The sequence below is a fragment of the Ochotona curzoniae genome, unplaced genomic scaffold (genome assembly GCF_017591425.1).
Source record: "Ochotona curzoniae isolate NIBS_2020 unplaced genomic scaffold, NIBS_Ocur_1.0 contig_1071, whole genome shotgun sequence".
NCBI classification, from domain to species: Eukaryota; Metazoa; Chordata; class Mammalia; order Lagomorpha; family Ochotonidae; genus Ochotona; species Ochotona curzoniae.
The window spans coordinates 10,390,533-10,418,242 of NW_024464939.1; the positions used below are offsets into that span (position 1 = coordinate 10,390,533).

Sequence of the window (27,710 nt, forward strand, 5' to 3'; positions counted from 1 at the left end):
ACTATGAACCAGAACTAGAAACAGAGAGTCAAACCAGGGCAAACAGCCATGCTCCACCCCTCAACATGGAGGAACTCAGCGTGGACACACACGTAATATCAGAATCCAGAGACGCAGGGTAGGCAGCCAGGCACCTGTCAGAATAGAGAGAGCTGGGGTGGACAGCCCCACCCCAGGCCAGCATGAAGAGATGCTACAAGATAGCCCAAGAAGGCCCTCTCCCATCCTGGAGGCTGTGGCCGCATACAACTCATAAATATTTACTTATGAGACTTAAAAGACAAATATTCAACCCATATACATTTAAACAAGGCCTGCATTAATTTCTGAACGTGGCAAAACCATGTTTTCCTGTCTTATATACAGCTCATTAATTTAGGTGTCAAACAACTCCATCTTGCTTTAAGTAGCCCAAGCTGCCAATTGTTTGATATCATCTTCTTCTTCTCCCGTCCTCCTGGAAGAAGCTGGAAGGAACAAAGAGAGGAACAAATATTAGTCATTGGTGACATTCACACATTCACTACAGCAAATTGGCATGAAATCTTTGCAAAAAGAAAAAAAGTGTTTACTTATGAAATCAAAGCTGACAGATGAACAGGATGGGCCTGGCTCTAAGTTTAGGGAACCATCCAGCCACAGAGAGCTGAGTAACCAACCTGCCCGGGACCGGTGTGCAGTGGGGACCCTGCTGGTTTTCCGCTCCGGCTGTGTGGGAAGAGAGGAGGAAGGCACACTGGGAAGTCGCATATTTGTCATCTTCTTATTTAATTCCTCCTGCTCCAGTTCTTCAAGTTCAGCCAACAGTTCATCCTGAACATTGGAGAAAGGAAGAATTATGGATTTAACGTTTCAAGATGTGGCTTTCTTCAAACACAATAACAAGAACATCTGCTCCCCAATTGATATGTGAGAACCCAGTGAGATGGAATATTTATTTTAGAACTAAGTCTTTTGTGCAACATTGAGCAATGATTAGCAAATGAGTGTTTCGGGTTGTGCAGATTTGTTGTAGTTAATCTTATAACACTCCAGCAAACAACCCTTCGAGTAATTTGTGTTAGCTGAATATATAATCTTGTAGTTTCTGGGGAAAGTACACCTTGCCTGTTATTTTTCCAATTCATTCTTTTCTTTCATCCAATTGAGAATCTGTGAAATTCTGTTCAATTGAGAAAAATAAACATTGTTTTTACTTCATCTAATGCTATTTTAAATAAAGCAAGTCAAGCACATCCTCACGTACAAAAAGCAAACAGGATCCAAGAATATGCAGTTCCTTTGTCAAAGCCAATGTAAATCATGCTGTGTGTCTGGATAGAGAGACTTCCATTCTGGCTGGGCGCTCTGTATTTCTATTTTAACAATAGTCCCACAGAGTGTGCATTTATCCTAAACTATTCTCTGCTCAGACACTGTAGAGAGGGAAGATTAGTTTTGAAGACTTAAAGGAGTTAAGTCACATTCTCCGGAGTCTGAGATGACCTCAGGCAGTTTAGCTCCAGCTGGCTCCCCAAGTCCTCAGCTGGAATCCAGCTGTCTCCGAAGGAGGTCAGGAATCCAAACTAAAACTGTCATCATTGGAATTTACAGGTTGTCATGATTAGAAATGCCCTCGGCCGCCCTTAGTTCCAACCCCACAGAGTCTGCATTCACGTCCTTCAACAGATTAATGGAGATCTCCCACCTGGAAAGCTTCTGAACTAAACACTGCAGATGCAAAGTCGAATCGATACTCTGTACACTCGAGGACTTAACACTTGGATGGGGAGAAAGGCACACAGATAATTATCCTACAGCGATCATATTACGGGGCAAGAGTGGAAATACTCATGCCAGATCCATCATTTGATGGAATCAACGAATGACAATTTTGCAGCAAGCTGAAAGGCTGACCCTCTCGGGTAGGAAAGAAAATCTGCAGGTGCATCATGTCACGTGAAATCACACAGTGCGCTGCATGCCTCTCCACAGACTGTACAAACAAAATGACATCAGAACAAACACACTGATGACTAGCTATGGCTGGAGTCAATATAGTACGAGCGAAGCAGCTCTCTTGTGCTGAAGGTGTGCATAAAACTTCCATGGTGCTTGGTGCTTAGCAGCAGCATGAGAAACATGTTGAGGTTTTCCTCAGCAAATACGATGACGGAGTAAAAACCTCCCCCATCTTTTTTTTTTTTTTCTTTCATTTTAGATGATGCTTACATAGTCGATCAGGGTGAGAAGGATCTAGTGTTAGGGAGAAGCGGGTGTGATCACTGTTTCCAAGCTTTCTATTTCTTCTTCCCATTTCTGGGCAGAGGGGCGAAGTAAGGGGATAGGCCATACCCAACCTGCCCACCGTCTAGTACCTGAGGATGGGGAAGGGCCACCCAATATCAACCCAGGGCCACGAAGGCACGTGTTCCTAAGGTTCTGCCCAAGTGGATGGGACCTGTCATTTCTAATCTTTTGTTTATTTCATGATTATATAAAGGAGTTTCAAAACTTAAGAAATTTTAGAGATGTTCCATTAACCCAACTATTTGATATATACAGGTGAAAAACGAAGGGCAGGAAAAGTAAAGGGATTTATTTATAATAAATTGTAGAACCCAGCTGGCCTTACAAGCCCCGATCCCTTCCAACCATATCACGATGCACTCACTACGTACTGGCTGGCATTCGGCAGGGCTTGGCAGAAGCTTACCTAAGAACGGCCGCAGAGCACACTGCAGGCCTTGGAAGCCACATATCCTGTTCTGTCTCATGGTCCTCTTTGTGTCTTCCTCAACACATTTTTTTTTTAAAGAATCAGTGATTTTTATTAGAAAGGCAGATTTATAGAGAGAGGGAGAGACAATGATCTTCCATAAGCGGATTCACTCCCCAAATGGCAACAACAGCCAGAGCTGAACCAATCCACACCCAGGAGCCAGAGGCTTCTTCCAGGTCTCCCATGTAAGTGCAGGGGTCCAAGGGCTTGGGCCATCTCTTTCCCAGGCCATAAGCTGAGAGCTGGATCTAAAGTGGAGAAGCCAGGACATGAACCAGCGCCCATATGGGATGCCGGCACTAGAAGGTGGAGAATTAGTATAATGAACTATAGTGCCAACTCCTTCAACACATTTTTTTAAACTCAATATTTATTTCTTCAAGCAAGCACAATTTTAATTTACATTATAGCCAAAGGCTTAATGGTTCTTCTCAATAGAGAGTTCAACAAATAACAAAAAGACCATAACACTCTAAATTTGTGGAAAACCATCGTTAGCTCACGAGCCACAAAAAAACAAGCCATGGGAAAGGGCTGGCGTGGGAGTCACATTTTGCCAACTCCTGATTTATACTAGCTCTAAAAGTTACTGACACCCAAGCATTGTTTTCGAAGGCTCCATGACACAATCTTCGTATGTGTCAGATTTTCGCTTTTAACAGTGCATACATACGGGAAGTTGAATTCTTTGCCCTGCTAATTTCAGATTTGGAAATGTTGCTGAAGATGTACTAGCCCAACTTGCATGTGCTTCGAGTAGAACAATTGAAATTCACAGTGCCGACTCCACCATTATAATTATAGTCTGTCTGTGTTATCAGACTGATTAGTCTGAATGGAATGTGTGTGCTAATAATGCCACTCCACATTGACTCTGGTTTCATAGCCTGAGTAATAAACAGAGGCAACCCAACCTCTAATTTAACAGCTCTGGAGCATAATACTTCTGTTCCTTGCAGAGTGACACAGTCTGCTTTGTTTTGCCCAGATGTGCAAGCACGCGATTCTTTGTAATGGGGCTATTTAGGTTTCAAACATTAAAAGTCACTAACTTTACATAATCACCTGCTGTGTTTTCCTTAATAGCTGAAAACTTAATTAGCAGGCTATTTGCCAAGCTATATTAATCTTTCCTTTAAATCAGAGCTACTTAAGCTTCATTTCCCTCTAAAGAGAAGTATATTTCTAACAAATATCACAGGATCTGTAAGCAATAAAGGAACCTGCCTACTGTATATACTAAGAAGCTGCCTTTAGGGGCCCGGCACGGTAGCCTAGTGGCTAAAGTACTGGCTTTTCATGTGCCAGGATCCCATACGGTCACCGGTTCTAATCCCGGCAGCTCCACTTCCCATCCAGCTCCCTGCTTGTGGCCTGGGAAAGCAGACGAGGATGGCCCAAAGCTTTGGGACCCTGCACCCGTGTGGGAGACCTGGAGAAACTTCCTGGCTCCTGGTTTCAGATCAGCTCAGCTCCAGTTGTTGCAGCCACTTGGGGAGTAAATCAATGGACAGAAGATCTTGCTCTCTGTCTCTCCTCCTCTCTGTACATCTGACTTTCCAATAAAAATAAAATAGATCTTAAAAAAAAAAAATGAAGCTGCCTTTCCAGCAGCCACAATTCTGCCTTCTTTCATCATCATACTCACCTCATCAAAACCATCAACAAACCCAACCCGCTGAGAGAACGCTTCCGAGATTTCCTGAGCGATATCCTGCTGCTCCGTGATCTCTTGCATCAAATCATCTATTTTGTTCAGATCCCTGGGAAATAGTATTAGTTAAAATAGTGAGTTGTTCTCATCAGTTCTCATGCTGATGTGACATTTCATACAAAGAGAACACACTCAGTGTGGTTCACAGATACAGTCCTAAGAACATAATGGCACTTCTCTCCCTCTGCTTATCTCTCCCTTTTGCTATTTTAGAATTTTAGCAAACAAGCAAAAAAAAAAAAAAAGAATTTTAGCAAACAATCACACATTCAAATATGGTCTTATATAAAAACTAAGTCAGTTTCATATTAATATTCAGTTATTTCAATAGGCTAATAAAGATTCCTGGTGATATTATCTGTCAATCTCAAAAACCACTTGCAATTCAAAACACATCCTTAACAATCATATATATGCACATAGAGTTTAAATATTAAATAGCCATGACATTTGAGAGTCACTGGAAATCAAGTTACTTTTATACCAGCAGTATGCGTAGATCCATTTTGAAATGTTGCCTGCTAGGACGTAGGTAAAATTCAAATGTGTTCTGTTGCACATCAATTTTCCAGGAAAAGTGCCAAGGAACGCCACGGGCCACCGTGAGTAAGACAAATGAGGGCAGCTCGCGGGCACTGTTCTGACAGCAGCCCTCTCTGCAATTCCCCATCCGCTTCCTAGAGCATCTGAGCTCTGAGATCCTGACTCCCTGGGGATCGTCCCCAAGTCCCAGTCACGGAGGCAGAACTGGACCAGTGAAGACCGCACCGGAATCTGCAGCGGCAGCAAAGGAATCCAGAGAACGTTGGGCTCAAGGGGGAGAGTCCTTCAAGGAAAGTTTCCAGCCAAGGGCCCCGCCGTGTCCTAACCCTCCATCTCAGCTGGCAGTGCCCAGAGACTGGATTCTGAGCTGTTACCATAGCACCCTGTCTCCCATCAGTCCGCCAGTCCCGAAACTAGGACAAACAGGGAACACAAAAGAAGGAATACTATCAGAAAATGTAACCTCAACACCAAAACTTGGATTCCCACTGGAACCCTTTTTATTTTATTTTTTAAGTTTCTCAGTGTCCATGTATGAACAAAGCTGAGATTTCTAATACATTTTATGTGCAAATCAAAAACAACACTTTGTACCACCTTCCTCTCATTATTCACCTCCGGATCTTTTTCATTAATAGCAAATGTAGAAAGAATACATTTATAAAAAGCAGTAGGAAAATGCATGACAAAAATCTGGGCCTGGGGGTGAGTTTTTCTTCATCCCACTTAGAGCAACCATACAGGATCTCGACTGTCATAGCAAATCGAATGGTCTCCGAGCTGGGAAAATGACATCTGATTGTTAACAAATTACCCAGGCAAGAACACTAGCAAGGCTCTCTTCACTGCCCCCGGGCTCCACGGCCACCTTTTCCCATCTGGAAAACCGTCCACATCTCTGGACATGCACTGCTCTCGCACAAGCTAGGCCTGCATTTCACATTCAGATCAAGTGTCCGGAAAGGATCATGGCTCAGGTTATTTTCCAGTGTGACTCTAAAGCAAACTTCCAGCCGTCCCACTATCACTGTCCATATCAATTACTGAAAGCTTGCTTTGTGGCAGGAACTATGCTAAATGTATCATGTCTGGCGTCTCACTGACTCCAACAACACCCTCAGGTGGCAAGTGCTGCTACAGTGATCTCCACCGAGGAAACTGAGTCAGGGAAAGGTGGAATGTGTTGCACAAAGGATAGTCACAGTGAAACTGGGATTAGAACCTACACAATTTGACCTTGGAATCTATGCTCATGACGATTATTCTACAATAGTGTTCCTCAGCCTCATGTAGTACCAGAATAACCTAGAACAACCTACCAGAATAACCTAGAACAACCTCATCAAAAGCAGTTAAGATGCACTGGAGAGCACATTTAGCCTAGCCATTATGAAGCTCCAATCCTACATCGTGGTTCTTGCGTTCCATTCCTGGTTGTGGCTCTTGATTCCAGCTTTCTGCAAATGCAGATTCTGACAGGTAGAGGTGAAGGCTCAGGTAGTTGGGTTTTTGCCTCCCATGTAGGAAATGGATTGAACTAGTTCTTGGCCCCCACCCTGGCCCAACAGCAGCACTGGCTCTGTACCAGCTGTTGCAGACACTTTTTAGGTCACTGGGGAGTGACCTAAAACGCTGGATTGATTACTCTCTTTCATAAAAAAATAAAACTATGGTTAAATAAAGAGTCCAGACTCTCCTCTTTCATAAAAAAATAAAACTATGGTTAAATAAAGAGTCCAGACTCTCCACATTCAAAGTGTCTGAACAATTGCAAGTTCTCACCAAAACTGGACAATCACCATTAATTACAGAACTCAGTGGCGGAGGGATGGGAAAGCAGTGTTAAACTGGCTAATCTTCTGTCTGCCAGGGCCAGCAACCATCCTGTATGGGCACTGGTTCTTGTCCCAGCTGCTCCATTCCTGATCTAGCACCCTGGTTATGGCTTACGGAGCAGTGGAGGATGGTCCAAAGCCTTGGGTCCCTGCATCTGCCTGGGAACCCAGAATAGGCTCCTGACTCCTGGCTTTGGATCAGCTCAGCTCCAGCTACTGGGGCCACGTGCGGAATGGAAAATCTTTCTGTCTTTCCTCCCTGAAAATCTGCCTTTCAATGAAAACAAACAAATATTAAAAAAAAAAAAAATAGTCCTAGAACTCCAGCAAAAGCTATCATTGAAATCTTTACACTTATATTTACAAGTGGCGTTCAGACCAAAGTAAGAGAACTGAGCAATATTAACAGTAGATATTATTATTATTCCTTTCCCATGAATTGTTTCTTTCTAAAAAAAAAAAAAATCCTTCTGAGAGAGCACTGCATTCAATACATCAAAAAGCCTCAGGAGAATAAGCCCATGTCTGCCCAAATCATCAGTAATTGCAAAGGCTGCAGGAAGTCAAGAGTTCGAGGGAGACCAGGTCACTCACATGTTTTCGTGAGCTGCTTTCATCGCTCTCGCGGCAAAGCCCATATTCCTCAACACTTCGGCGTTGGTGTGTGAGTTTTCCAAGGCTTCTCTCTGGAACTCGATGGTCGAGAGTGTCCCATCGATCTGAGTGAGCTGCTTCTCAAATCTCTTCTTTCTCTTTAGTGCCTGCAAGGCAGCTAAATAAGGGAGAGGCACATTTGTGAGACAGCCAGAAGTGTGCTTAGCACCAACCATGGACGAACTCAGGCTTGTTGGCTCCTTGGGACAAAGAATATACTAGAAGACCCCAGGAACTTACAGGCCATCTCCATCTTCCCGATCTCCTTCACCAACTGCCACTTCCACAAACATTCTGTTACAGAATGTCAACTTTCGTATTACATGAAATTAGACTATGCAAATGCTTCCGTTCACCTTGGATTTTATTTTTCCAGCAAAAATAAATAAATCTTTAAAAAAAAACAATCCTTTAGCATAGGGAAGGATCTAACGATGGCCAATGTCAGCCCTCTGTTCTTACAGCATCTTCACTGAGTCCCACAGAACCCACGTGACTTGTTTTGATGCACAGTCAGAGGCAGCTGGACCAGATCCTAGACTAGCAAGTGGCATATCTTGGACTGAAAGGACATAGAGGTTGTTATTAAATGTCATATTTGAGGATTAGATGCTATGTTGGTGTGAGAAAAAAATCACTGCCTTCAGAGAAACAGTTATGCAAATGATCAGAAACCACAACAGCAAGAGAGTCAGTCAATCCTTTTCAGAGAAACTAAATGGAAGGCATGACCGCCCCCCACCCGCTGCCAGGCTCCGGCCATACCACCCTGAATGTGCCCGATCTCGTTGGAAGACATGACACCCCAAAAGGCCCTACATGTCCATTCTAATAACTCACGGGGGGAGTGCAAGGAAGGGGCAGCAGCATGCTAACATGGAGGCAAGTGCTAATCAATGGAACTGACAGAAGAACTCACAAAACTTTGCAGTCTCAGAGTACAGTACACACGTCTTTCTTCTAAATCAAGTCTTGGTCAATTGTTTTTCTCTTGTAATTCTAATACATAGAGTTTATATATTCCAACAGCTTTTCTTGGGTACACAAAGTTGTTTCATGGTAGGTTTTAACTAATATTTTATTCAATTAAAATATTATTCATGTTTCATTTTATTTTGATTCCTTAAATTGTGTGTGTGTTTTTTTTACATTAAATGAATGTTTTGACTTCCTTAAGCCACAAGTTGTCTGCAGTAATTTTTTGACTTCTATTTAAAAGCTGCAGCTCATCTGACCATTTTTGATGTGTCTCTTACAAGCAGCATTTACTTATGTAGTTTATGCTACTATTCTAAATCTATTTAAATAATCTGTTTTCATGGAAGATTTTTCACTTAATCTCATTTAGTGTAATAACTGATACATCATCTATTGTGGCCTTTTAACTGTCTTCTATCTTGCAATTTCTGTTTGTTACATTTTTTGTTTTCTCAGCTTTTTAATTTTTATGTAGATTGATCAAATTATCCTTTGCTCATATTTCCATTTTGTGTACATTAAATACATTCTCCTAATGAATGCCAGTGTATATGAAATACATACATATAATGAAACACTCATAGAAATTCGTCAGTAAACATGTTACTATTATTTTAATATTTTTATTTGTATTGAGAAGGCAGATATACAAAGAGGAAGAGACAGAGAAGATCTTCTGTCCGTTGATTCACTCCCCAAGTGGTCTCAATGGCCAGTGCTGAGCCAATCTCAAACCAGGAGCCAGAAGATTTTTCTGGGTCTCCCACGTGGGTACAGGGTCCCAAGGCTTTGGGCCGTCCTCCACTGTTTTTCCAGGCCACAAGCAGTGAGCTGTATAGGAAGCAGGGCCACTGGGATTAGAACCGGTGCCCGTATGGGATCCTAGCACATGAAAGGTGAGGACTTTAGCCGCTAAGCTACGTGCCGGGCCCTATTTTACTCTTTCTTTTTTTTTTTTTTTTTTTTTTTTTATTGTTCCTTACGTTGTATTATGTAGTACAGTTTTATAGGCGCTGGGGATCCCCCCCACCCCTCCCATACCCCTCCCCCCATGGTGGATTCCTCCACCTTGTTGCATAACCATAGTTCAAGTTCAGTTGAGATTCATTGCTTGCAAACACATGCCTAGCTATTTTACTCTTTCTAAACAAGATTTGCTTATCATCATGACCCTACAACATCAGGTTGAAAACAAAAAAAAACCTGTAGTTTTCTTACTTCAAAATAATTTCCCGTCTTTTTGTTTTCCTTTAATTTTGTAAGGAAATCTTTCTTAACAACTGGAGTAAGCTTTAGAGACAGTTTCAACAATTACACAAGACTACAATGTCAAACTGTCATTTTCCTCCTGTTGTTGCTTGTGTTCAACCAAACTATTCTCCTTACTGGATTGCTTTGTTTTATTTTGCTGGAATACATTTTTATGTTTCAGCAATGCATTTTCAATATATAGATATAAATACTGCAGAGGCAAACATACAAAGATGCATAGGTATGCTCAGTTGCCAATAAGTATAAAATGTCTTCATTTTGTTTCAAGCTTGAGTAGAAATTTGGATCCTCACAGAATTTTACATTTAAAAGATTTCAAAAACTTTATGCTGCCATTGTCTTTGGCAAATGTCGTTCTTTCTGTGGATAATCCACTTTCATGTCCCTCTAGAAATGTTTAAGACTTTCTTTCCCACAAATGGACTCGTGAAATCTCACCAGTATAGGTCTAGGCGTGTTAACTTCCATTCATGCTTTTTTCCAATGAAATTGTGCTGAGTGTTTTTACTTTTGAAAAATCAAGTCTTCCTGCAGCTAGAAAAAGGTGTATTCTACTATTTCTTTCTTTATATCTTTACTCTCCAGTATTATCCGTATACTGTCTACCAAAATCTCTACTTGTATTTTATTTAATTACCCATGCCAACACCCCTCTCTCGCAACATTCTGGTTTTTCCTCAACTGAAATCCCCTATTAGATAGATGTTGATGTATTTAACTTCATCCTCCAATTCTTTCATCTCTATCTTTTTATCCTTGTGCTGGAGGAAAGTTTTCATTTCCTTTTCCACGTTCCTAATTTAGTTGTCATCTGTATTCATTAGCCTTTTCCCCCTTCCCTGATATTTACACTTATACTGGTCCTTGTTCTCTAGTTGTACATTTTTACGGCAACGAATTGTTGATTTACAAGTGTAATAGCACTTTGAATCTTCCTGAAAATACTAACAGTTTTGCCTTTAGCATCTTTCATGTCTTACTTCTCTCTCCTCTCTCCATCTCCACTGCTTCCTCTGTTTATCCAAACCCTCTTCTTTCATACACTCACTTTTTCCTTAGAATTCCTCTGATTTTCTATCATGGGCTTATCCTTGTAAGGGAAAAAACCAGAATGTGTCGTGTGTGTCGTGTCACATCCTATATGCGTGTTTTTCCAGGCAAGGCTGCCCATAGCTGTACGGAAGAGCCTGGATGGGAAGAGAGGAAGAAATAAGTGAGTGATGTATGCCAACAGGCAGGTTTCTTTCTGTGGACAGTGAGTAAGGATACCGACCATTTGGGTCACTTACAACTGGGCTGTCCTTTAGGTGTGGAATCTCTCCCTTTCCTTGTGTATGGGGAATGACTGTTCTTATGAATCCCTGCTCACGTGCCGGGCCAGCCTTTCCGAGGCTCCGCTCCGCAGCCCTCTCCGGGTGCAGCACTAACCATTCAAGTCCTTGCCAAACAGTGTTTATGCTTTATCGATAGAACAGCCTTCAACTGTTTAACTTGTCCTTTAGGAAAGAACTGAAACAATTTCTGTTCCATCAGCTGGCTTAGATTTCTCTTTACCATATCACACTCGAGACAGGCTAACCACGCTAACAACCAGAGCCACGCAAGGGAGCCAGGCAGGTAATGAAAGGAAGTGAAGCAGAGAAAGGGTCAAGAAAAGGGCCGGCTTTATTTTCTCCCCTGTGTGGGAGAGAAAAATGTTTCTCCACTATAAACAATGAAAAATAGCACGTAGATGAAGATAAATGGCACTGGGCCCTGACCCCGGTACCGAGGGTAAAGATGAAGATGGGGGAGGGTGAAATTGGCTCGGTCAGCCTGAGCTGACGGCGGCAGCACACTTGGCTCCAGTCTACAGACGCCATGCAGGCCTGCAGCCTTCCAAGTGTTCTACAGAGGCGAGAAATCTGGATATGCCTACAAAATGCCTCAATTTTAAATCCTGATTTGCATGTAAAACAAAATCCCTCCGTAAGTGAAACCAATGACTTTTGAATGGCTCGATCTGGTCCTAGGACACTTGGACTGACTGACCCTTCTGTCTGGAACTAGAAGCTGTTTCCATATGTTACACTAGGGTCTTCATTTCCACGAGGCAAGCAATGTGTGACTGTCTCTCTGCGAGCTGTTAGGACATGACATGATGATGCCATTGACACATTATGAGTTGGAAAGGCCTTGACTTTGCTCCCTAATAAATAATTTGGAAAAGAGATTGCTCTGTTTTTTTTTTTTTAAGGCATGCAACATTTACTGCAAATCAAGCATTGCACTTGACAAAGAAGGACATTTTGTGAACCATGTAATTTCAACTGAGTAGAAGGTGCAATTCAGTCTTCCAAACTCCTGCATGTATGTTTAGCATTTGTCCTAAAACAAAGGAATCTGCTGTATTCCTCGTGGTAGAAAACAGTCAGAGGTTTTTTTTCTCTCCTCATATAACAGTGATGCTCTTCCCGCCATGGGGTTGCAGAACAATGTGTGCCGATTCATGTCCCAGTTGCTCCACTTCTCATCCAGCTCCTCACTAATCATCTGGCAATCTCCTACTCCTGGTGGATGGCTCAGGTGCTTGGGCTCCTGACATCCTACAGGACACCTAGAGGCTCCTCGCTCAGCCTGGCCCAGCAATGGTTGTTGCAGGCAACTGTGGAATGAACCAGCAAATGGAAGCCTGCCCGCTCCCCTCCCCCTTCCGTATCTTCCTCTCTAAATATGTAACTTTCAAATAAATAAATATTTAAAAATACAAGAAGCTGCCTTCTCCAAGCAAATTTAAACTCACCCTATTATGCTGCCAAAGGAGGAAGGCTTTCAGTTATCTTTGCCAAGCACCTTACAATGGCAGAAAAGCATTCCTTTGCATTGTTCATGCTCATATAATGTACAAGATGGTTTGATTGTAAAAGGCAATTTGTTGTTGTTCATTCACCTTCAGGTGTATGAGTCTGTACATTGTTGAGCCATTAGTTGGCAAACAGGAAGAGATTTTAGGTGTCACCATTCCCAGTGAATACAGACAAACCTGTTGGTGAAGACTCTATAATATGATCGTAGCTCTTTTCTCATCCAGGAATGAATAACCCCTAGAGAAGGCTACGATGAGGCTCTGGTAGCAGGCACAGTTAACAGAGTGCTAGAGGCATCCATCGCAGTGAATCATTGGAGTCATCTTTGGCTTTTAACTGGGAAGCCTCGTGATCTTGTTTTACTTGGGGAACTTTCATGCAAGCCCTCTTCTTAGTCATACATGAGTCACCTCATTAATAAATGCCTTCCACTTAAGGTACATGGTTTTAGTTGTCAAAAAACACAACTGAGTAAGTATCATAAGCATTTCATAGATGGGAAAGAAACTGCACATCAGGAAAATGCTATAAAAGTTTATTTGTTCAGGGGAATCACACTTTGAATTTCCTTGAACTTCTCCATTAAAAACACACATACACACACATATATACATATATATAAGCATTCTTTTCAGTTACTTAACAAGCACATGCACAACATCTACCACTTGCTTGGCGTATGTTAGCCCTGCAGGGACTCAAAGGGGCAAAATCTGAAATGGGCATTTGATTACCAGTCAACTTATAACAAGAATTTGTAAAGCAGCTACTATATGATAGCCTCTGGACCACAGACACTAACATGCATGCAGCCTCCAGTTTATCACCTCAAGCAACACAGGAGATGTAGCAGAGCATAAGCAGAGCACGTTCAAGTTACAGTGAGTGGACAATGCAGTTTAGAAGCTCTCTCCAGGGCCCAGCGGCATGGGCTAGCGGCCAAAGTCCTCGCCTTGAACGCCCCAAGATCCCATATGAGCGCCGGTTCTAATCCTGGCAGCTCCACTTCCCATCCAGCTCCCTGCTTGTGGCCTGGCAAAGCAGATGAGGATGGCCCAAAGCTTTGGGACCCTGCACCCGTGTGGGAGACCCATAAGAAGTTCCTGGATCCTGGCTTTGGATCGGCATAGCAATGGCTATTGCGCTTACTTGGGGAGTGAATCACCGGACGGAAGATCTTCCTCTCTGTCTCTCCTCCTCTCTGTATTTCTGACTTTCCAATAAATAAATAAATCTTAAAAAAAAAAAAAAAGAAGGGCCCGGCGCGGTGGCGCAGTGGTTAAGGTCCTTGCCTTGCACGCCCAGGATCCCATATGGGCGCCAGTTCTAATCCCAGCAGCCCCGCTTCCCTTCCAGCTCCCTGCCTGTGGCCTGGGAAAGCAGTCGAGGACGGTCCAAAGCTTTGGGACCCTGCACCCGCGTGGGAGACCCGGAAGAGGCTCCTGGCTTCGGACCGGCATAGTATCGGCCCGTTGCGCTCACTTGGGGAGTGAATCATTGGACGGAAGATCTTCCTCTCTGTCTCTCCTCTCTGTATATCTGGCCTTTCCAATAAAAACATAATAAAAATAAATCTTTAAAAAAAAAGAAGAAGAAGAAGAAGCTCTCTCCGGAAGGGAAGTGAAGGCTTCACAGAGGAAACAACACAGAAGAAACCCAAGGACTGCATGCCCATCAGTACAACACACTGATGTACAAGAAATGGGTCATCAAAGATACTACACAAAAGATTTCCTTCTCTTCCTAACTCACTCCCCACTACAAATCTCAGACCATGGCAAAACTTCTGGCTGAGATATATTAGAAAGAATGAACTATAAATCTCAGAAGCAGAGTAAATTATACCAGCTGACCAGGTCAGCTGGATTCTTACAGGCATCCTCCATGTTTTCAGAAGCCACATCAATGTTGAACATCACAAAGATGGTAAACAGTAACCTGAAAGACATCTAGAATACAGGAGTGGTATATACAATTCTATAACAACAAGCTAGTTACCTTAAAACAAATTGATACAAACAGTAAAAAGCTACCAGGTTGGGCGGGGGGGGGGGGGAAAGTAAGTGGACACCTGGCTCCCCCATCAGAGTGCCTGGGTTCGATTCCTGGCTAGGGCTGAGGGACATCTAGCCTAAATGGTTGTTCCTAATACCCACACAGCAGAACTAGAATGAGCTGCCATTCCCTGGCTTTATCCCAGCCAGCCCCCATCATTACAGCCAACTGGGTGGGAACCAAGGAAAGCGAGCTCACACTCTTCCCCTCTCTCTCATTCTTCAAGTGACTAAATGTTTAAAATGGTAATTGATTAATATTGTAAAGTGGGAACAGGGAGGAGGACAGACTGCCCGGTGTCTTTTCGCTTCTACCTACGGCATCAAGTAGACAAAGGAGGTAAAGCCGTTTGTCAACGGAAATGATGATCTCTTCCCCATTCGAAGCCCTCACCTGCTTGTGAAAATGCAGCAGCCTTGCTAGAAGAATACTGCTCATGAGAAGAGCTAAATTGCAGAGGGGAAGTTCATGACCAAAAATGTTATTAGCTTCGAGCTGTCAGAAAGGGAGAAATACTTTTAAACACCTACTGAAATCCCCATATTTTATAATTAGTTGCTTCAGAGGTCAATTGGCAGGCAAGTGGAATTAACTTGTTATTGGAACAACACAGCAATATGCTAATTAAAATATGCTTTATATTCTTTGTAAAAAATCCAATTAAGCGTTTGATACTAGGCAGAACACCTAACTAATGGAATTAATGAGTTTTTATTTGTGACTAGAATTCTTCATAATCTCACAAACCAGTCATTTTTGTCAGACTGTTATCACCTAGAATATTAGAAAACAGTAGGAATAGCAAATTAGGAAATATTGACAGAAAACAGCTAGTTATGGTTAATTTTTCAGAATGAATAAATACAATTTATCCTATATACATAAATGATACAGATACATTGCCCCTTTCAACATACTAAAAAATTCCTAATTCATAGCACAAATGATGCTTCATAACACGATGCCTATATCTTACAGGAACTCTAACATCTGAAGTGTTCAAGAACCAACACACTAAACCGCGGTGGTCCCTTTCAGCTCTTAAGGTACACAGTCTTATGTCTACTCCTTTCAGATACTTTGACTAGCAAATCTTACAAAATATATAGCTTCTCAAGAAATTTATTGATATTGGAAGTTTTATAAGAATATGTTTTGTTTGAAGTGATGATTAACTACTTTTTAAGTTTTTTCATTGTAATTGTTAATTGATAATTACATTTTGATTTTTAAGGAATTAGCCTTTTTAATTTTTATTCATACTGAATTTTATTCAAAAGATAGACAAACAATGAGGAAGTATAGATGATGATCTTGCATCTACTAGTTGACTCACCCAAACCCTGCCACACCACTGACGCTAAGCAGGGCCGAAGCGTGGAGCCCAATCTCAAGCAGCTTCCTGAGCAGGTGGCCGGGACCCCACCCAGAAGCCCTCACCTGCTTCTCCCAGGTTGCACATGATCCGGAAGGTGGAATTAAAAGCAGAACTCGGACTCAAGCTCAAGCCCTGGGATGTGGGACGCAGGCATCCAGCACTGCATTGTACCTGCTGTGGTTAAGTTCCTACTCGTCCATTTTCAAATGTAAGTAATATGCATCAAGTCAAGATAGTCTTATTAATATACAACCTATCAAGTTTCTCACAATATGAGAAAGCATGGATTCGTATATAAGCCATCTTTGACATACATACAGATTAGCTCAACATAATATGCTTTTATTTTGGTTTTGGGTTTTTTTTTTTATTATGTTTTTGCTGCACTTAATCTAGAAGTTTGAGAACAGGATAATTTGTTTCTCCTAATCCCCAGGTTATGTTTACTTTCACTCATTATGTGCTAAACACGTGGCAAGAAATGGGAATGTAATGAGCAGTGCCCACTGAGCAAGGCCTGCTGAACAACATTGCTGCCGTAGCAGACCAGACACACCCCTTCTGGCCACACCGCACGTAACACAACACTACGTGAGGGAGCCAAAGACGCAGCAGGAATCAAGAAAAAAAAATGCTCAAAGCGCCTGTCAAATTTTCGGTTGCATCATTTATTTGACTCTGAATTTTTTATGTAAGCCTAAATATAAATGTGTAAACTTTACTCATTTTAACTTAAATGTCAACTTGAATGTTTAACGTAGATGTTGATAAGAAATTTAAATTTTTAAATCAAGGATGAATATAAGGATTCCCAACTTTTCACAGAGAATCATCTATTTTTCTCTTCCTGTAATTTTAAAGTTTCCACTGTCATTTGCTTCCTTTTCTAGGTTTGTTCGGTTTTATGGACAGTGGTCACGCTGGTGGTATTTTAAGTCACTAGATTGCTAGCTGGAGAAAGAGGTGATGGCATACAGCCAGAGTGCAGGGGAAATCGAGTTTTTAGCTACCTCCTCATTTCCCTGGGAGTAAAAAATTCCAGGAATAGAAGCTTGGTGATGGTCAAGAGCAAGTGTCACTGGTTTCGGAGCCCTTTATGGCTCACTGCCTGAGCTGAAACGCGCTGGATGAATCCTAAGTATTTTCAGCAGAGGGTTCGCTATGCACCAGTTGTCTCTGCTAAATATTTGAATCTCCAGTAAATGAAAGTCAATCCATTAGGAAATGGCTCACTATATATTTTATATTTAATTTCATCCAGACTCTCATTATTTTATTTCTTCTGCACACTTTTAAGCCAATCTTGTGCTCATTAGAACTTTTATCAAATCAGTCAGAAAAAAACTCAACCTACCAAGTATGCATGAAAAATACTAACGTGATTGAATAAAACGCTCAGTCTTGGATAGCACACCAGCCTAGTGGCTAAAGTCCTTGCCTTGCATGCCCGGGATCCCATATGGGTGCTGGTTTGTGTCCCAGCTGCTCCACTTCCCATGCAGCTCCCTGCTTGTGGTCTGGGAAAGCAGTCAAGGACAGCCCAAAGCCTTGGGACCCTGAACCCACATGGGAGACCTGGAAGAAGCTCCTGGCTCCTAGCTTCAGGCTTCAGATTGGCTCGTTTCTGGCCATTGTCGCCACTTGGAGAGTGAATCAGCAGACAGAAGATCTTCCTCTCTGTATCTCTTCTTTCTGTAATTCTCACTTCCCAATAAAAATAAATACTATACATATAATATATATAATAAATATTATATACACACACATATATACAAATCCTCAACCTGTGTACCTTAAATTTCTGTAAATTTCTTAAATTTTGATGATATTTTGTCCCTTAAAAGCAAAAGCAAATTTGCATGTACGACGGTGCATTACCTGAAACGAACAGCAAAGCATGCTCACAGATCACATCCTTCACGTTGACTCCAAACCTCACCCTTGGCATGGTTTGACTGTACCATCCAAAATCACACTGAATTGTGATTGCTAAATTCATCCTCTGATGGTACTGGGACAGGGGTCCCCTGAGATGTAATAGGCATCGGATAAAGTCACCAGGGTGGGGCCCCATGATAAGACTGGTGGCTCTATGAGAAGAGAGAACTCGGCTGGTCTTCACAGCATCTCACATGCGATATCCTCTATGTTGATCAAGAAGATCCTCACCTGATACCAAGAAGTGGTGCCCCACACTGGGCTTCTCAGCTTCTAGAACCGTGCACTGGGTAAACATTTAAACTTCTATTCTCTACAAATTTCTTTGTAATAGATGTTTTATGACAGCAGTGATAAATGCATTAAGACAGGTCCTAAAACAAAACATAAACTAAAAATAAAAATCACTACTATTATTATTCATTAATCCCTGCCTTATCTCACTGATCATAGTTTCTTCAGTACCATGAGCATTTTTGTTCTCTTGAAAAAAAAAAATCCTAAACCAATAGTCCTAAATACTGATAAACATTCTAGCACTACTAAAAACATCCAAAGTACTGTACAGCTTCGGTGTCAGAAACTGTATCACCCATGACCTTGGCATAATTATTGTGTCAGGAGTATATTTTGTAGTGTTTTCTGTCTTTTATTCCTGATTCAATAAATTACAAGAAAATGCATATTCTTTATTTTTTTTTAAGATTTATTTATTTATTGGAAAGTCAGATATACAGAGAGGAGGAGAGACAGTGAGGAAGATCTTCCGCCCGATGATTCACTCCCCAAGTAAGCGCAATAGCCAATGCTATGCTGATCCAAACCCAGGATCCAGGAACTTCTTCCGGGTATTGCCCACATGGGTGCAGGGTCCCAAAGCTTTGGGCTGTCCTCGACTGCTTTCCCAGGCCACAAGCAGGGAGCTGGATGGGAAGTGGAGCTGCCAGGATTAGAACTGGTGCTCATATGGGATCTCAAGGCGTTCAAGGTGAGGACTTTAGCCGCTAGGCCACGCCGCCGGGCCCGAAATGCATATTCTTAATATTACCACTTCTAAAAATGTAGTGCTTTATACCACTGTAGAATTCAAATTAATAAGAATATGCATATTGTCACATTTGTAATACTGTTCCAAACTCATTGATGTTAAAACTTGCTATCACATTACATAAGAAACAGTTCTAATTGTTCTTCCAGAAGTAGCTACAGTGTATCAGCATTCTGCTAAACTCCATGCCACACACTCTTAGAAAAAGAATTCCAGAACAAAAATACTCTACACTTAGTTTCTGAAGAGTTAGGCAGAAAAGACAGTGATTGGTGCAAGCCAATGTATGAGTTCACACAGATAAAAAATACCAAACTAATCTCATAAGTTTATTTTTTCAGGTTCTTGGATGCTAATTTAAGGAAAAATCATAGACCTTTTATTGGCTTCCTAGCTTTCAGTCCATCAAAACCATACAGGAAGCTGTGAGAGCCACAGTCCTGAACCAATCCCAAATTCCTTAACACAATATTTCTTTTTTTTTTTAATATTTATTATTATTATTTTTTTATTGGAAAGGCCAGATATATAGAGAGGAGAGACAGAGAGGAAGATCTTCCGTCCGATGATTCACTCCCCAAGTGAGCGCAACGGCCAGTACTATGCCAATCCGAAGCCAGGAGCCTCTTCCGGGTCTCCCACGCGGGTGCAGGGTCGCAAAGGCTTTGGGCTGTCCTCGACTGCTTTCCCGGGCCACAGGCAGGGAGCTAAAAGCGAAGTGGGGCTGCCGGGATAGAACCGGCGCCCATATGGGATCCCGGGCGTGCAAGGTGAGGACCTTAACCGTTTGCGCCACCGCGCCAGGCCCAACACAATATTTCTTAGTGAGGCATTTTTAAAAAGCTGTCCCGTGAATGTGACAAAGCTACTCCACCAATTTACAAACTAGCAACTGTGAAAGCTTTCACAAGTACCTAGCAAAGATACCAGCTTAGGAGATTGAGTCAATGGGTCACAAGAGAAAACTGGAGAAGTGTGTGATATGGACTCGCAGTGTGAGTCAGGAAATTCCTGGCCAAATGAATGACTGAGGTCATTGCGTGTTCATCTGTCAAATTGGTAAGCATGCCTGAGCTGAATTTTAAATGATATGTTGCTATCATGCACGAGCAATCCTGGAATGCAGATCCACTGGCACACCATACATACGGATCAGTCTCGGTCACAGCTAAAGTCCTCGCCTTGAACACCCCGGATCGCCTATGGGCACTGGTTCTAATCCTGGCAGCTCCACTTCCCATCCAGCTCCCTGCCTGTGGCCTGGGAAAGCAGTCGAGGACAGCCCAAAGCTTTGGGACCCTGCACCCGTGTGGGAGACCCAGAAGAGGTTCCTGGTTCCCGGCTTTAGATTGGCACAGCATTGGCCATAGCAATCACTTGCGGAGTGAATCATCAGATGGAAGATCTTCCTCTCTGTCTCTCCTCCTCTCTGTATATCTGACTTCCCAATAAATAAGTAAATCTTTAACAAATTAGTAATATTCAGATTTGAGAATCTTAACTTTATGGGGTTAAATCATCGCTTAGTACACTCACATCTCCTGTGAGAGCACCTGATTTTTGAATCCTGTCTCCTCTTCCACTTCCAATCCAGCTTGCTGCTAATGGACACCCTGAGATACAGCAGGCGAAGGGCTCAACTTCCTGACTCCCTGCCAGCCACATGAGAGACTGGGATGGAGTGCTGCAGTTCTCCCTTTGCCTTAGCACAGCCCGGGCTGATGGAGGCTTTTGCTGAATGAAACAGTGTGTGTGTGACTTCCTCTTTCTGCTTTTCAAGTAAAATGAATACCTCAATTTCCTAACTATTTAATAGAAACAACCATAAAATATTAAATATATGCTTAACATACAAATATAAATAACAAGGGGCAGAGACTACAGCTGTATAGGTGTTCTAACTCCCCATCCCCCAAAAGATATAAAGCAGAAGGATGTGGGTATCTCAAAAGGCATGTGCAAATCCAGGCTGTGTTAATAACAAGCTCAGGTACTCTGCAGGGTCAGCATCTAAGCAGGTGAGGGAGTGTTAAGTGCGTGTAGAATCCTTGCCCGGGATCTGAGCGCAGAAGGAGGAAGAGGAAGTCAGAATCTTCAGTTTTAAAGCAATTTCACTGAATAGAGAGGGCTCGGGGGCTAATGTAGATCTTTCAGGTTCTCTCATCCAGTAAAGGTACAAATGGAGCTTCTGCGATAAGGAAGGGAAATCAAGGTGAAGGCTGAGGGAAGGATCATGTTTCCTCAGATCTCTCTTTTAGGAGAGGGAGGGCAGCTGCGCACATCCTGGCCTGGGCACTGGTTGTTGATGCTTTGGGAATACAACTCACTTTGGGGGGCAGGTGTTTGGTCCAGTGGTTAAGAGACTGCAGGGGGGCACTCACACCCACATCAGAATGCCTGGGCTCAGTTCTTGGCTGTGCTGCAAACTCTGGTTCCCTGTTAGGGGAGACCCCTGCCTGTGACAATGATAGTTGAAGTGGCTGGGATGCTCAGCCCATGTGGGGAAGCTGGATGAGTTCCTGGCTCCCAGCTTCAACTCCAGCTGTCACAGACATCTGGGGAGATAAACAGCAAATGGGAGCTCTCCCTCTTTCTCTCTGCTACCTATGTAATCTATGCATATGTGTATATATATTTAGTCCCAAGAAATCAAACTAAAACATGTCTTCCCCCAGAGCTCAGAGTACTGAATATGGTCCAAAACAATGAAACAAATAAAGACACACAGAACAATACATTATGGTATCTGCTTGTACTTTCAATGCAGAATAGACTGAGACCCTTCGTAACCAGCATGACTTGTAGCACCATTGGATCCACATGGACCTTGCTAAGGAAAAGTAATCCAGGAAGCTTAGGAAGGCTGTGAGAAACTCCTCACATGAATTCCTTAGGAACAAGCAAAGATGAGAGTGGACAGATGGTTCTCATCTTGGTATCTGGGCAACGATGGAAGGAGAAGTGATAGGAATGAACATGGAAAGAAAACAGAGCATGACACCTCCTCCAGAAGAGCAGCATCACAGGTTCTCACAGTGGAGGTCAAAATCATTGAGTTACTCACACACGAAGTTCAGATTCCTGGACCCTATACTCAACCAACTGAATTAGCATTTTTAGTAAACATCCAGAAGGAGTTCTGATGCAGCTGATATGAGAATCACACTGAGAAACTTTCTTAAGAAAGGAGGTTGCCAGGTAAGCCATTATCTCCTCCGAGATAAGCCGCATCTCCCAGAGGTTAGCCGAAGCCCCCTGAGGTAAGCCATAACCCCCAGGGAGCCTCCATCAGCTCCTGCAATCTATAACAGGCTCTTTTCACCGAGCTGTGTTTTGGCTTTCAGAGGTTTTGCATTCAGCCGACTGTGTGCTATGCTTTTCTTCTCACAGATACTCTCGGGTCCCAGGGTCTGAGGGTTGAAGATTTCAGCTCCACGAGAACTATAACAAAAGACAAAATCAAGAGCTGGAGGAAGCTCCTCCTGTGAGCTAAGAGTGGGATGGTGCACACACTCCTACCCCAAAGAAAAATAAATCTGCTGCCTGATTCTCACAGTCTCACCTATACCCAGCCTGAGCTTCCAAGTGAGAAGGTTTGTTCCGATGGAGGATGTTTGGCTGGACACTCCTCTGGAGAGGAGATGGAGAGCTGCAGCTTCAGATTTCAATGAAATTATAAGTAGCGATAAGAAGTAGACGTTTTGACCAAATTTGCATCAACTGTTTATCTAACAGACAGTGCCCACCCAAGAGCCAGCACCCAGCAGACCACCCCAGACCAAATCCACCTTTTTTACATAATGACATATTGGGGATTGCCACTCAGACGTGGCAATGTGAGTGACAGGGGCTGGACCAGCGTGAGGGAGAAAGATGCATGTGAGTGCACAGTATAAAGCAGCATTCTCACTGCCCCACGCATGTCCCACACATGTCCCACGCGAGTTCCATGCACCCCACCTGCCTCTTCCTAGACCTGGCTCCAATGAACAAACCTCTGTACAGCCAAGGGCCACCGAAAGGGGGAATGAGAAGCCATGGGACAATTGACTGCTGTCTTCAAATATGTGTACAAGCTTCACGGGGCAGATGCAGTGGATTCATCTGGTGCTATTCCAGAGCAAAAACTGTGGACCAATACATGTGCAGACTCGGGCCTTTAAAAAAATACAATTGCTATTTGTTCAGGTCCAATGATCATGTAATACCATAACATCATTCATCCTCACAAGCCCATCAGTTTTATCATTGCCATTATGTTGATGAGAAAATCAGGGGCACGACAGGCAGATGATTGGCTTAAGGACTCTGAGGCTGGGATCCAATGCAGGGCTGATTGCTCAGGCTTTTGACGAGAGTATCTAGTTGCTTTCTATCAAAATCACAAAAGTTATATTGGGATGATATATTGGAGCTAAGTATCAGTGAGCACCTACTTATTATTAAGATTTCAAAAAGAGTTAAAAATGAGTGATCCCCTAAGGACTGTTATCAAGGCAGCATAGCAGGTTCTGTTTGCAAGGTGCTACCATATTGACGGTCATGAGACCACCAGCCTGGGGCATCAGGAGTGCAGGGCTACCTGTCCCGTCCCAGCCAAAGCAACAGAACTTCATGGCCCGTGCACAGGACTGGGTCAATAAGAGACCTGATCCGTATGTTTTATGCTCCTGTTGCTTTTTGACAACAGGCACAAGCAGCTAGAGGCATTAAACACAAGAAAAAGAAAGAAAGAAAGAAAGGAAGAAAGAAAGGAAGAAAGAAAGAAAGAAAGAAAGAAAGAGCGAGCAAACAACAACAGAAAACTTGCCTGAATTCCAGACGAAGCAATTATATGAGAATCTACAGCAGAGAATCCAGCCATCCAAGTGCTTTTAAATATATAGTCAGGATTCAAAACTGTCTGAGATGAAAATTCTCAGAAGTAAGGGGAAAAAAGTCAGTGATGTATCAAAGGTTTGCTTTTCCAGAAAGCTGATTACAAGCTGTAGAGCTGGAGTTAAATCATAGTAATCCGAACAAACTGCATTCAAGAAACTTGGGCCTCCTAAGTTTTTAACAAAATTATGACTCTCACTCTAACTCACTCTTTTGGATCAAAAAGCCTTGTGTACATGACAGCATAGCTGCAGTAAAAGGCAATGTGGCCACATATGCTCACAGGTTTTTTATACTGATACACGATGAAGGTAACTAGAAAAAAAAGGAAAAAAACAGAGGTGGGGAGAGTTAGGTACCCTTGCACTACCTTGTACAAGTTATTACAAAAGCAAGATTAAGTTCTGTATTCACATATTAAATACACATACACTGGGAAGCAAGCAAAACAGTTTCTTCGGTCCAGCGTGATGGCCCAATGGCTAAATCCTTGCCTTGCACACACTGGGATTCCCCTATGGGCATCAGTTTGTGTTCTGGCTGCTCCACTTTCCATCCAGCTCCCTGCTTGTGACCTGGGAAAGCAGTGGAGCACGGCCCAAAGCCTTGGGACCCACATGGGAGATCAGGAAGAAGCTCTTGGCTCCTGGTTTCAAATCACCTCAGCTCTAGCTGTTGCAGCCACTTGGAGAGTGAACCACTGAACAAAAGATCTTTCTATCTCTCCTTCGCTCTGTAAATCTGCCCTTCCAATAAAAACAACTGAATCTTAGAAACACAGTTCCTTAAAGCTGCTTCCTAGGCTCAATATAGTCCCAACTCTGTCCTTACAGGGTCCTCAATATACCTTTGAACAATTCTACTGACACAGACAGCAACCTTTCCTGGCAGGTGTCATGCCCTATGGAAGATCCATTCAACCAGAAAGCACACCTGAACCAATGACTAGAGGTTGCACTGTTTGGAAATCAAGCCTTAGGCAGCATTCTAATATCTAATTTATTGTGTACCTAATAGATTGTTGTTACTTGTTCATACCTGGCAGGAGAGCCCCAGAAGACCAGAAAGTATCTAATCATTTTATACAACCCATATATTTAGAATATCTGCCACTGTAGCAAAGAGAGCCCAAGAATAACATTTATTATCCTAATTTTAAAAAGCACTCATTTTTTTTTTCCAACAAAACCTGTTTTGCACATTCAGAATGCTGTGGAAAAAAATACTGTTACAGACAAACACACGATGGGAGAGCTTGCCCTGGTCAGGACTCTCTCCTTTCTAATATACTGCTATCTGGGTATTCAGCTGCTATTATTGGGACCATATTAGCCAACCAGTCATTCCAGAAGCAAAATTTAAACTATGCATACACTATGTCACCCTGATTATAATATAAATCGCAGCCATTCTAGCAACGACATTGGGAATGGGTAACTCCCAATGCAATGGGAGACAGTAACTATATGCATAAGAAGTTCTCAAGTTTATTTGGAATATAATGATACTGATGCAGTTTTTAATGCATAGGCCTGTCACTGAATTCTTTCTGTAGTTCAGAACACAGCTGACCTCTGTCCAAGCAGCCTCCTCATTCTCAGGGTCACTGCACACAGCACCAGTGAATTCCCCCAGGATAAGTGATGAAAAAAGAAAAAGATTCATGGATTTTCTAGCATTATTGGTTATCTGCATTTAACATTTATAAGTTAGATTGGTACTCTTAATTAGTATTGTCCTTACTGGTTTTTTTTTTTTTTTGGTCTTTATTTATAAACAAGTTTCTAATACACTTTCATGTATTTCATATAAATGAAAAAACAAAACCCCAAAAACCCCCCATACTATGTTTTACATCACTGACTCTAGAAGCAAACTTATATTTGTATCACTCCCTAGAAGTAGTTCAATTTTTCAGCTTTTTGAAAAACAGTATTTGCTGAACAACCACAATAGACAAGACTATATACACATCCAGATGGATTAAAAATATATATATCCCTTGACAGACACTGAGCAAACGGCAGAATGCATTTCATATTGAAGGAGGGCAGAGTGACTGTGCCTTCGTAGCAAGCCATAATGGCACAGTCCCTCTTTAGAAATTGCCACTTAATAACTTTCCCCAAAATTTTCAACCCTAAAATAAAAACAGAAACCAGTACATAACTCGAAAACAGGCAATAAAGTAGACAAAAGCTATATCCGAAAGCAGAGAATCATAAAACTTGACCTTCTTATTGTCAGTAATAAGTAGGCATAAATATATCAGACACACTTGTATGGGAAGAAGCAGGGCTTCCAGGGTCAACCTGTCCGGACACCATTCTTTCTTTGTATGAAACAATGACAGCATCATTTAGGTAAGTTAAATTACCCCATGGCTTCTTTACAACCAAGAGGCCTCAACTAGAGGAGGCAAATTCCGGGGTCTGATGGTAAGCTGACATCTCTTTGGCCAATTCCTTGTATTTCTGGATTTGCTATTGACCCGATGTTTCAAGAATAAATCACTTGAGCTTTCTCCCTGAGTTGTCAATTGCACCGTGGGTACTGTTGAGTGTTGGGAAAGCTGCACACTGAAAAAACCAATTAACTCCGGCAAGAAACAGATAGTCCAAGGTGCAAAGTAGCACTACGAATCATAACTGGCTCAAAGTTCCTTGTGTGTGCCCAAAGCCAGCGGCAGGAAATGGAACGTGCAATTCTTTGTTTTTTAAAGATCTCAACTGCACAACATCCAATTAAAGTTTTCAACAGTTGAGGAGCAAAGTAAACCAAAACAACCTAAATAGGCTTCACCGGATATGGACAGGTTAAAATGTGTAATTCAATATAAAAACGCGCAGCAGAAAACCCCATATATCTTGTTAGAATCAGTAAGATTGCAATGGGAAAAGTGGCCCCCACCAAAACTCAGGGGGTCACCAGAAAACCCAGTCATCAATATAAGTAATATCTGAATACAATATTTTTAAAACTCAAAATTAACAAAAAGAATCCACGACGAATAAACTATCACATTAAAAAAAAAAAAAAAAGAGCTTTAAGGAAGTATCATACCAAACCATCTGGGAGCCCGAGGCAAAAGCAAAACAATAGTAATACTGATTCAGTCTTCGGTTATCATTCGGGTATCTTGTTCATCAAGGATTTTTCTGTGTTGTGTGTCCTTTAAATATTCATATAAAGTGCCCGGCTCTGGTCAGGGCCCGGGGTGGGGGCGGGGGTGGACTGGTCTCCAGAAAGGCTGAAGGAGCCAAATTGGCCTTCTGGGGGTTTGGGGGGGACCACAGGCCGGTTGTCTCCAAGGGCTGGCCCTGTGGCTGAGGGCCCCAGCAGAGGGAGGGCTCCCGAGCCTACCTCGCTTGTTCTGGGTGCCGTGTTTCTTGGCCAGGGAGAGTTCTCTCTGGATCCGATTTTCCAGGTACTCTTGTTTCTTGGCCAGCATCTCCTCGGTCTCCCGAAGTCGGGCCAGGGCCTCCTGGGGGCTGGGGGCAGCGCGGCTCTTAGAGGAGCCTCCCCCTTTAAAGAACTTGCCCAACTTGCTCATGGCTTGTGCCGTCGTGTGGGGCCGGCGGGAGAGTCCCAGCAGCTCCCCGGGCCGCACCTGGCGAACAGGTAAGGAGCGTCCACTCGAGGGCCCGCGACGGAAAAGGCGGTGCTCCTGGGAATCAACAAGTCGTCCGGGGCAGGTGACAAGCACCCGTGGGCATTTCCTGGCCGCCGGCTCGGCCCCGCCCCTCGGCGCGGCTACCGGCGGGGAGGGCGCGGGAGTCGTTGGCCGGCCGGCGCCACCTGGCCCCATGG

At 42.8% G+C, this 27,710-nt stretch overlaps 1 protein-coding gene across 2 annotated transcripts; it reads right to left on the reverse strand.

Annotated features, from left to right (window-relative positions):
• Positions 1-343: 343 nt before the first annotated feature.
• Positions 344-27,552, reverse strand: CHMP4C (charged multivesicular body protein 4C). 2 transcript variants are annotated; one of them, XM_040995409.1, is made up of 5 exons: positions 27,264-27,552; positions 7,448-7,625; positions 4,410-4,524; positions 693-813; positions 344-446 (listed from the first exon to the last, which is right to left on the reverse strand). In XM_040995409.1, the coding sequence occupies exons 1-5, from the start codon at positions 27,451-27,453 to the stop codon at positions 403-405; spliced, it is 648 nt and encodes a 215-aa protein (XP_040851343.1). In that variant the 5' UTR covers positions 27,454-27,552; the 3' UTR covers positions 344-402. The 2 variants fall into 2 exon arrangements, with proteins under 2 accessions (XP_040851343.1, XP_040851334.1); XM_040995400.1 differs by having other exon boundaries at positions 344-467; positions 660-813.
• Between the last annotated feature and the right edge of the window lie 158 nt (positions 27,553-27,710).